General features: G+C 37.6%; 1 protein-coding gene across 2 annotated transcripts in view; it reads right to left on the bottom strand.

The window, feature by feature from the left end:
- The window catches only part of adka (adenosine kinase a), a 163,611-nt gene that overhangs the window by 41,445 nt on the left and 109,768 nt on the right, over nt 1-12,398 (bottom strand). For both annotated transcript variants that reach the window (XM_016556754.1, XM_016556755.1), the window contains exon 7: nt 563-733. In XM_016556754.1, coding sequence (XP_016412240.1) covers nt 563-733 — 171 coding nt within the window. The remainder of the gene's footprint in view (nt 1-562; nt 734-12,398) is intronic.

The following is a 12,398-nucleotide window of genomic DNA, read 5'->3' as shown; positions in this document are numbered from 1 at the left end:
ATACATTTTCTCACAACATGGAGTTTTTGGTCATACCACCCACCCTTACCCATATGATGAAAATAAGTGCTGAAGAGATATTTAGATATAGAAGTAAAGCTTTAACTTGTTAGGTCTGACTCTCAGTACAAGTCAAACACCTTTACCCCACACTGCCAGTCTGTAACACCTCCCCTCTAGGCCTCTACCCGCACATTCAGAGCATGGACCTGAGACCACGATGACTCAGAACATTACTCCGGTGTCTGCGTCTCAAACGCTGAGGTAAGAGGCTGTTTATGGCCCAGTCTGCAGGCGGTCTGAGTAGTGTTACACTCACAATGAGTACAGTCAGTGCTGGATGACAATGCATTTGATGCGAGATGACTATTCTGTGTGTATGAATACAAAAATATAAAATTTGTAATTAAAATCAATTTCAAATTTGAATCCATTTGGGTCCATATTGTTTTTTTTCCCATACTCTTGAAGTCAATGGGGACCAGCAACTGAAGGTGAACTATCCCTTTGAACTCTTTCACATATACTTTCATGCCGTGTGTGTCCACACAACCATGCTCACCGTCTCGTTGCCAAAAAGGATGTCCACGTAGGGCATAACCTTCATCAGGGCCTCCTTGAAGAACTCACAGATGAATGGAGCTGACAGATTTAAGCAGAAGATCTTGTTGTTTTCCGAAGCGTGTTTGGCTACTTTCAGGATCGACTCCAAGGATACGGTCAGGAAGAACCCCTTCAGAAGAAGACAAAAATGATAGTCAAAAATTGAACCACATATGACTGGAGCTTTTGAAGCTTCTATCTCAGCATTACAACAGAACAAAAAGAAAGAGAAAAATACATGTTCCTCCTCCAAGTGAAGTAAACATGGCTAAGCTTGATATAATGGAGAGTATGATGAGGCACAAATAGGATTAAGGTTTTAGGAGATGAGAATGAATGATGACAAACAGAGTCCATAATTGCGCTGGTGCTTCCATCAGAGAGCAGGGAGAGTTCACAGAGACAATCCAATACAACAAAGGGCACCTTGGCCCACCTCCTCACACAGGGACAACTGCAAGGTCACACGACTCTCTGAGGAGCACTTATACAGCTCGTTTATGCCTATGCTACTACATTGTTTTTGTGAACATTTGTTCTTTTACAAACTGGAGAAGCCTTTTTGTTAAAAGTAAATTAAAAGATGTCTACTTATATTCTTAAAAAAAAAACTACAATAAGAGAAGACAAAAACAAAAAGGTTTTGACTGCAAGTTAATTAAATGTTTTTACTTATATTTTTAAAATGATGATAATAAAATAAATAAATAAAATAACATGCACTGGCTGGGACAGTGTCCTGGCATAGTAATTAAAAGTACATTGATACTTCGATATATATATACAACAAGAGCCAAAAAAAAAAAAAAAAAAGTTTTTATTAAATAATACCATGATACTTCAATATATATATATATATAATAGAGCAAAAAAAAAAAAAAAAAACCTTTATATTAAAAATAAAAACATTAAAAAAATATTACAATTAATATTAAACCTAATTAAATTCAATTTATAAATAAATAATAAAACACACTAAATAATAAACAATAAAATAACGAAATAAAATACAATAAAATTTTTTATGTAATAAAATACTGGCCACTGTGGCAGTATCCATATATATATAAATATATAATAGAGCAAAAAAAAAAAAAAAAAACCTTTATATTAAAAATAAAAACATTAAAAAAATATTACAATTAATATTAAACCTAATTAAATTCAATTTATAAATAAATAATAAAACACACTAAATAATAAACAATAAAATAACGAAATAAAATACAATAAAATTTTTTATGTAATAAAATACTGGCCACTGTGGCAGTATCCTGGTATCAGATGGTAATACTACGATACTTCAATTTATACCATATATATATATATATAATTACAACTACAAAATACACAATTACTATAATTATAATTTAATAATTGAATATTGAATATTAAAGGGAAAACAATCACTCAACTGTCCAATCAAACTGTGAAAAAAGGAAAATCTCAAAACTAACCAAGGCACTTCGCTGATGGCTTGTTATAAACGTATCAACATATAATATAACCGTAAACATAACTTGACTTAGCAAAAACTAAAATGCCTTTGAGAACCAACATTATGGTGGTTATACTGGCTCAGGCCCAACAGCATCCTTAGTAGCTTTAGATGCTGTCTGTGCAGAGGTAATGGACCATCCGTGTGTACGTCTCTCAGCATTACCCCCATCATTAGCACACCTCGGCTATGATGTGCGAGCATCGTTTGGGAGAATCAGCCCATTGCATTATTGGAACTTTAATGTTGGTGTGTTTGAAGTTGGAGAGATGGCCAGAGGGAAGCTGCTTTAATGGATGTGCCGCTCTCTTTCCTCCCTGAACCCGACTCTGTCAGCACTGCCACTCCACAGCTTTCTCAGAGGGAACTTTTTTTTTTGTGCAAGAGCAGAGTGCCAGAGCCTGCCGTGCTACTGTCCTCCCGCTTTCAAGTTTCGTAATTCTCTGGACATCCATCTGAATAAAAAACACAAACTCAACATGAAAGGTCACCTGTCACTCAAAGAAGCCTTAATGCACAATGTATCAGTTATGAATTACTGCTGTCTACCACATGGAAATGCATGTATCCAGACAAGTACATTTGGCGGCAGAAGACGTGGGTTCTCTACTCACAAGACATCTGCTCCAGTTTATTAAAGCCCTTCAAAGGGCCGTGTTTAGCAGTCTCTATTAAATCTGCATGCTAAACAGCCCTCTCAAGCCCATGTGTTCAGAGAAAGGAAAGCCTGCTGCTGCTGCTGGCACGGTGCAGGCCAGCTTGAACTTCCCCGAAGCAGAGCGAGCCCTTGAGATGAGAATCGTCACCCTTTCACATGTCATACACAGGTTTTATCTCTGTAAGAGTCCCGCGTGAAGGATCAATACATGGCCTGCTCGGAGCAGATTGCACTGACCTGACACCTGGCTATCATAGCAGCCATCTTAAACAATACACTGCTGCTTCACTTCCCTGGATGGAGTGGATGATTGTCGTTCACCAAAAAGAAACACAGTGGAGTCTCATCTGTTGGTTGGTGACCAGCTGATTTAATCAATCATTTTAATCTAGTATCAAACATTTGTTTTGCAGAAGAAAGAAATGCATACAAATTTTCATTTTTGGTTGAACTATGCATTTAAGGCTGTCCGAGATAAATCATAAATCATTATATTCCAAAAATATTTCAATGTATTTCAAATATCAAGAAGTATTCATTCATAAATATCATTTCTTTTTAATGTAGATTGTACCACAGTTTACAACATGAACAAATCTGGCCTTGTAATAAAAAGGTCAAATTACCTAATATTTTAAGAGGCTTACTGATCTTGACACACAGCCATAGCAGTCCGCAACGTTCCTCTCTATAATATAACTTCCTGTTGTGTATTTTTAGCTTGCTGGTTGAGCCACATGATTTTGATTTGGCAGACAAATTTTTCAAATATTAATAATACAGTATTTTAACATCCGCTTCACTGATTTTTTTCTAAGAAAAAAAAAGAAACAATAATATAATAAAAAATAAGAGTATGGCAAATTAATTAACAAGGTTTTCTTTTGAATAACATTTTCTCTCCAAAGGAAAAAAAAAAACATTTAAGAGCTGTATTGTAAATCTTTGTATGTATGAATTGATTCTTTAATGTTTTTTTAATAGATTTGGGAAAAAAATGAGTGCCATGTTACTGAACCAAAAAACAGAAGAAGTTTTATTCAAAGTCTCTCAATTACATCAATTCAACATTAGATGAATCTATTTTAATAGGAAGACGCCGCAGGATTGAGCATACCAAAGGGATTGGAAGATGTTTGATGTTTGCTGCTCCTCACAGTCCACATCACATCTGGTTTCTTTTTGCCCATCTTAAGAAACATGCTCTACAGAGCCTTATCTAATATTGCTGCTCAGTCTAATGGCAGGCAGCCTGTGACATGAAAGCTCAACAGCTGCCAGCTCTTTTCAAACGTGGTATTCTTTTTCGATTTCTTCCTGGGCCCCATCAAACGTGTCTTTATCCGACTGAGACGCCAAAAGGAAAAGCCTGTGCTAGATTAAAGAATCATTTTATTATAATGAACACCGAGACAACCATAACAAACATCCAGAGACCATCAGAGCAAGTGGGCCAAAGTATCACATTGTGATGGACTTAATCTATGCGTTTATTTCATGTTAAGAGTCCAATTTAAAATAAACACAGCTGATTGTATCGATTATCAAAATCTCACTGTGGAATCGCATGTCAGGAAAGGATGATGTTTATAAATGTAATAAATTGAATCACGACGGATTCTCAGCAGACGGGTACAAGTGAATACAAGTCAAGATACATTTCAAAAAGCAGACGACTTAACCACCGTCCTCTAGGGAGAGCAAGGCTATTATATTCATCTTCAATAGCTGTGGGAGGGAAAGGGGAGGTCCGTTTTCTGGTGGGCCGACACAGCCTTCAACTATAAAAATGACTGTGTAAAGAAATTAGACACTAGAAAAATATGTAATTAGCAATTTAGCAATAATGCCCATAAATAAATAATCAGCACCTCCATTAGCCTGACATGTATCCGAGACGCAGTGTGTGACGTGACTACCGGATCGCCGGAGAGCTCGCAGACGGCCGGTCCATTAAAGAGAGCCATCCGTCCTCGTGCACTTCTCGCCGCCACTTCAGCAGGAGTGTGTTATTCTGTGAGCTGAGGGGCGGCAGGCCCAGAGCGCTCATTTGTAGCACCACAAGGCAGGACGTAATTACACTCACTCAGCGCAAAGGCGAAAGGAAGAGAGTCCTGAACCTGACACATTAACCCTATGAGGAGGTTAACCATGATGGACATCAGAGAGCTAAAGGGTTTTACATAATTAGAGTCGCAGGATCCCTCAGAAGCCCAAGAGATCAAAACTTTAAGCTGTTGAGTTCGCACAACGTGCCGAGTACTTAGTGTTCAGAGAGCGAATTTATCTGGGATTTAGCACGGACGAAAAAAACAAAGTTTGAAAGTCCAAAGCCTTGAGGTGCCAGCGTAATAATTCATCACCTCGATCCAATAACGAAACATCTACTGTAGTGAGGGAGAAGACTCTCCAGATAAGGTGTTATATGTGCATCGGTGTGTTTTTGTTTGTTTTGCCTTTATTGTTAAAATGTCAGTTTGACAGACTTCAAGACGGCGAGAGGAACGTGCTAGCGCTAAGAAAGCTTAAGAGGGAAAACAAAGTAAACATCTTTCCGTGACTTTTTCAGACACAGAGACATTTTTCATGGTGCGACTCCACATGGGAGTGAGTGCATGAGGCAGATTATTTAGCACACAATTAAGAGCTGCTAAAATATGGCAACAGCTCGCCTCCTCTCGCTATCCTGGTATAATTAGATTTTCACCTGCTGTTGAGATACTGAAAAAAACGCTTGATTCGTTGGACAAGACAAAGAGGCACCTGACGCGCCGGCTCCGGATCCATCTCGCTCCTCAGCATGCCGGGAGTTTGCAAGGTAAATTGAAAATGCTGTTGAAAGCTCGCCTGGATGAGTTGCACAGTCTGCTTAACACATTGCTACAGGGACAGATGCTACTTTGGAACAATATTGCCATCAACATATTTTTGTTAAAAAAAAAACAAGGAGATGAATGTAAACAGCTAATATGCAACCAACGTGATTTTGACAAGTGTGGGACGTCTTTACACTGTTAAAGGGATAGTTCACTCAAAAAGGACAATTCTGTCATCAATTACTCATCCTCATGTTGTTCCAAACCCATAAGACTTTCATTCATCTTCAAAAAACAAACAAATTAAGATATTTTTAATATTCTCTCTTTTTTTGTCTATCATCAATAGCGATCAAAATGTTTCATGCATCAGTAAGTACAAAAATTATTAAAAGTAATATGTACTTTCTTTTTGTACTTTTTGATTCGTGAAAGTTTTGGTTGTGTGGATTTTCAATGGATGGGCCAATATGATGAGAGAATATTCAAAATATCTTCATGTGTTCTAAAGATGAACCAAAGTCTAATGTGGTCTAATGAGGGTGAGAAAATAAAGACAGACTTTTAATTTTTGGGTGAACTATCCCTTTAAAATAAATCAACAGTTGCTGTGATTTCATCAAGTCGTTGTTATTTCAGTGAATTGCTCATAACTATTAGGGTTACAGCCAAAGAAGCTGAAGCAGCCAAGAGTAATAATCACAGAGCAGAAAAACTACTTTTAATTTACGGCACGATGCCAAGAGGAGGTAATATGTTATTGTCTACTGCAAATTTACGCCGTCGAACACCGAGATGCCAGAAGACGTGGAATCGCGAGCCAAGAACACAGTCTGGCCTAGTCTTGCTTTAAGTGGATACATATTCTACACCAGTCTCAGTCTTTCCGAGCAACCGTCGGGCTTATTAATCCTCCACACGCTCTTCGGGCTTGTCAAATCCCATTCAAATGCCACAGGAAACAAACGTGTAAACACATCCAATGTAGTGTGAAGGCTGTCAAACTCGATGCCTGCCCTCACGTAGAGATGTAGACTAAAAGTGAAATATAAGCCGTATTCCAAGGCGATTTTTTCGATTGCGACATGCCACGCAGCGTAACCGGCTCTCGCGCCCTCAGAAACATAAGAGCGCATGCAAAAGTGGGCCATTAATGATTAATGGCTGTTTAAATAATCATCTGACAGCAACTGTGGAGAGAGTCCCTGATGAAAACATCAACAGCAGTGCCTCTTGTCAATGCCTAACGATGAGACTAAATGTGGGCAGGGTGTTTGATAGCAACATCAGTCATTCATAAGGCGAAAAGCAGGCCAGTGATGCACCGCGGCAACACGGGCAATGGTCAGTGGCGGACGTAACCTTCTATTCTACTGTGACCACCGGAACAAGACTCGTCACTATTTTCAGCTCATTCCTCATGCTATTGTGTAAAATAACTCTAAAGGTCATTAATAAATCTGGGTCAAGCGCCTTAAATGGGAACAGCGGGGTTTGTGAAGTGAGCCGAGGTCCGCTGTGAGTTAGTGTGTGTTGATGGACTTCAGGCCTCAGCCAACCTGACATCTATTATGTAAACATTAGCAGCCGCCCAACGCGAGGGCTGGCCGGCACATGATGTGCGCTATAAACCAAAATCACATAGCGGGCAGGACACTTCCAAACATTGAGCCGAGGTCACGTCAGGCAAACGCCATTTTCTAAACAAAGAGGAAAATGAGAAGCTCGCTGGAGCATAATAACCTGCGTTTGACGCCAGAACAACCCATGATCTCGCTGCATTTTAAAGAGCATAAACAGATTACATGTTGATTTGATTATAGCTTGTCGCTTCTCCATTTATATTTTCTATTCAAAGATTTTTGTATATATACACTTCCATAAACATGACAAGAGATGATGCTTTTACACAGATCGGATCCTCAGTTCAGAGCTGCAGTCATTTTGTGTACATAGAGTCAATTGAGTAAATTGCCTTGCTTAAAAATAACTGTGAGGAATGAAAGAGCCAAATTGATGCCCCACACATTCGTGGTGGGTGGCACAACTTCACCGGCTTCTCTTCTCTCTCAACTACAAAGGTTTCATCAGGACACTCAGGCAATTATCCTTTCAAAGACAAGACAGATCGGCTCATGGAGCATGTAATTATGCAACAAGTCCTCTCCTGTCCTCCCAACTAGGGTGTTTTGGATCGCAATGAAACGCCTGTAACATTATAACATGCAACGCTATTTTTCAATTAGAAATAATTTGGAGCGATACACTTGTCTAACACTTTTTAAAGGGGCCAATGAGTATTCATAAATAATCTTTTTAATAAATCTACCTGAATAAAGTCATCACCAGGCCCAGACAGAATCTGAAGATTTTTTGGTGTTGATTTTAGATGGAAGTCTGCAGAATGGAAGTGAATATGGTAATGTGTATTCAACTAAGAGTATTAGACACTTATTGGCATCTGAAAGCATAACTAATAAGCCAAAATGTTTAAGGGGTGGAAGATGTGAAGAACTTTGTGAATGATTGGCAGGGTAGTCATCACAGGGGATAACCATGAATATTATGATTTAATTATGGAGGTCCACTAAAGGCAACTATAGGCCAATTTCCGTGTTTCTGCAAATAGTGATGACGTTTTTGTGGGCGGAACCTATCTGGTGGCAGAAAATGACCAGTTTTAAAGTAGAAGTCTATGGAAGCCATGGAATAAAAGAATAAAAAAAGGGTAATTTTGAGTTTGTATTTCAAAATTCTGATAAAAAAAAAATCAACTGCTGCATTTAGTTGATCAAAAATACAGTAAAAACACTGATAGTGAAATATTATTACAATTGAAAAGAACTTACATTATTTTTCCTGTGATACAAAGCTGAATTTATTAGTAATGAAATATGTTTTTGAAAAATATGATCATTTTAACTTACATTATGTAAATGTCACCCTCTAACCCTACAAGAAAATGAGAGTGTAATAACATATCCAACAGCACCGAGGATATTGGTGCTTTTTAAAAGAGAGACAGTAATGTATTTGGCTCCTCGGAGCAGCTGCGGGGTGGGTGGCTCCTAATTACTCCTCTAAAAAAATTCTCCTGAAAGTCAACAGAACATAATCGATGGAGGGGATTATATTAGCGAGGCCTTGGACCTTAGCCAATAAGAAAAGCATGCTGTTCCCTGTCTCATCAGCCACCAATGATTGAGCAAGCTAATGGAAAGACACACAGCTAAAGTGACACATTTGTGCAATAGGTGTGGATGGGGGGTGTGGGGGGGAGAAGGATCAGTCATTGATCTGCCAAGGCCATGGTAATTAGAGTGGTGGCCAAGGCGAGAGACTGTTTGCCCTTAGAAACAGCAGACAAGCAGCTCTGGTATACATCACCCTTGAGACCAGAAACTGAAAGGAGGTGTAGAGAGAGAGAGAGAGAGAGAGAGAGAGAGCACTTGTGTCAGATAGCAAATCAGCCCTCATCACATTCCAGCACAGCATCACTAGAGGAAGCTGAAGAGGAGGAGGAGCTGGGGAGGTCACTGGAAAACAAACATTTAATACAGTGTTTCTGTGATATCAATTATTTATCACACAAGGTTAAGCTATCAGGACCAAAATGGTTTTCAATGGTATAGCTTCTGCACATGTGTTAAGTTAAATGCAATAATTACATAATAGCATTTTATATTTATATAGTAGATGTGTACGTATTGTCATTATCACAAAAAAAAAAAAAACTGAAAAGGTATCATACTAAAAGGGTTTATTTTGCAGTAATGACCAGCTGTCATCATCCTGGTTAACAGAGAAACACTAAAATAATAAAATAAAAAATAACATTTAGAGGTACCTTCATAATAATAATAATAATATTTATTCATTAAATAGTCATTGTATGATGTGAGAAAAAAATTCAGTGATAAGACTCATAAAGCTTGTATATCACAGGATATTGGTAGACAGGACAATGGTCAAATAAACCATTTAGTGCTCATCATGCAAAAACATCTGGCCACAGAAAGCGGTGACTGACCAATCAGAATCAAGTATTCCAGAGAGCCATGTAATAAGACTAATTACTGCTCAAATAATCATCTAGAGCCATTTGAATTTGAATTATCTACATCAGAGTCTATGATACACCAAACTAACTTCACATAAGATTAGTTTACTGTGAACTTACCAAATCAGGACTGTGCTTCTAATGAAAATGGTTGTTTCCTTCTTTTAAAAAAATCTTTAATCTTTCTTTCATCAAGCTCATAATGATATAAGTCCTCTGTTGGAATATCTAAAGGCAACCAAGGCCAGTGTTTATTCCCTACAATCAGAGAGCATTAGAACAGAAAACATTTTACACAGAAGGAAAACAAACATCTTGGTGGAGATCCAGGCTTTAAGGACCTAGATTCTTTAGAGAATTTACACTTACAGTACCCGTACTGAATATTAACCATCATTCTTCCAGTTTAACTGTGGCATTTGTAATTGTGAGACAAACTAAACAAGTATTACACTGATGGTCCCCTCATGCAAATACAGTTTCATCAGAACAAAACTTATGAATAATAAGGGTAGCCAAAATACATTTAGAAACTATAACTAGAACTCCCAAAGTCATAATAAAAATGAAGTACATTTCCTCATTCCCATAACATTTTATTTAGTATGAATCTACAATATACAGTATAAGCCACAATCTCAGTTACTGCAATAGCAGCAACGTTTTCTTCTCTTTTTCGCATCCGTTGAGATGTCTGACTTCCTCCACAGCTCTTTATCACATTCAAAAGGGCCGCACAGGTTTTGTGGCCACATATACAGTGACCCGTGCAGAAACATTTGCCATGATGTTGAGAAGCTCATTTAGCATACAAAAGAACAGAATGAAAAATTAAGAAAAAAACACATTAAATGATTAAATTAGCTTATTTTGCTTGAGCAGACACACAAATGTTTAAATGCAGGAAAATCTTGTACACAAGGGGATCTTATTTGCCAGCAAAAATGAAACAGCTTGTAGTTGTAGCATATAGAATTGTGATATGATGGAAGCTGGTATAAGAAGCCCTTCTGCATGACAACGCCACATGGACTGATAAATATGCTGTCTTTAGCTTCGCTGGCAGACCGAAGAGGAGAGAGAGTGATCACGGGGCTCACTGAGAGAGACAGATGGATGGAAGGAGGGAGGGAGGTTAAGACAGAGAGAAATAAGGACGAACAGCAGAGGAAAGTTAAATGGAAGCTAAGGAAAAATGGGGGTAAAAGAGGACAGGCGTCAAAAAAAAGAGTACATGCTGAGATGTAAATGAAAGATGAATGGAGGGAAAGAGCAAGAAAATGTGGGAAAATAAAGATGATGGGGGAAAAAAAATTACATTGAAACATTGAAAAATAAAAATTCGGTCACACTTTATTTTAAGGTCAAATTCTTGCTATTAACAAACCATTAACTATTACTTTTGACTCAATAAACTCCTAATTTGCTGCTTATTAATAGTGATTAAGGTAGTTGTTTAGTTTAGGTCTTGGGTAGGATTAGGGATGTAGAATATGGTCATGCAGAATATGTGCTTTATAAATACTAATAAACTGCCAATATGTTAAAAATAGGCATGCTAATAAGCAACTAGTTAATAGTGAGAATTGGTCCCTATACTGAAGTGTTACCGAAAATTCTGCCATTAGTTAATTACCCTCATGCTATTCTAAACCTGTATGAATTTCTTCTGTGAGAAACAAACATTTTTAAAGAATATCACAGCCGTTCTTTTCCAGTGAATGAGAACGGGGGCTGTCAAGCTTCAAAACGTCAAGAAAGCACAAAAATGATCTTTATAAAAGAAGCCTATATGAATTGAGCATTATATTTTAACAGACCTAAATGTAAAGATAATACTTACTGTTAATACTTGACATTTGCCCAAGTTATCCTATATAATGCAGTAGGCCTACATATAAATTAGAAATTAATACTCTTATTCAGCAAGGAAGCATTATTTTATCAAAACTGGCAGTAAGGATGTTTACATTGTTACAAAATATTAATAATATATATTATGTGTGTGTGTGTGTAACAGTGTATACACACATTATATATTAATAATACTTTTACAAAAAGTATCTTGAGAGATCGAGTCCTCATTCATTTTAACTACATAGAAAGATTATTAAAAATTTCTTGTGTGTTCCACTTGAAAGAAAATGGGTTAAGGGTGACAAAACAAGTTGGAACAGCATACGGATTATATTTTTCATTCTTGGGCTTATCCCTTTAAGATCAAGATGTCCAAGAGTCTATATGTTTTGTAACCATGACGGCCTCCTATCTGAATAACAATCATCCTGAGGATATTAGAAATGTCTTTGTAATAAAGAGGACACTTGGTGCCACCTGACTCTGTGCATTAAACAGCAGTCCTTAGCCAGCCGTCTGCAGGAGTGAGAATAAAACATTTCCTGGCTAGAAAAAGTAGTAGTGCCTTTTTCAAAAGGCAACAGTGGTCCAATGAGAGGCTTCAACTGTATGGTTTTCTTCCTGCAGCTCGACAGAAGGACTTACAATAAAATCCAGTCTCACAATGTCCAAACACGCTCGAAAAAATGAACACATTGTAGGGTTTTTCAACTCAAAAAGGGAAATATTTATGACGAATTATAACTGGTTATGATTCATAATAAATATTTAGATTAGATCTTGGGAGGATATGGCTTACAGCTACACCCTTCAAAGTGACGCCACTACATGTGAAACAGAGACGAGAGGAGAGCGAATCGTCTGTCAACAGTCACATCAGAAGGGCCTGTTATATGTCGAGCGTCA

The sequence above is a fragment of the Sinocyclocheilus rhinocerous genome, unplaced genomic scaffold (assembly GCF_001515625.1).
Source record: "Sinocyclocheilus rhinocerous isolate Xijiao unplaced genomic scaffold, SAMN03320098_v1.1 scaffold677, whole genome shotgun sequence".
Lineage (NCBI taxonomy): Eukaryota > Metazoa > Chordata > Actinopteri > Cypriniformes > Cyprinidae > Sinocyclocheilus > Sinocyclocheilus rhinocerous.
Note: the sequence above shows the minus strand (reverse complement) of the source record. Positions and strands in the feature narration are given on the sequence as shown.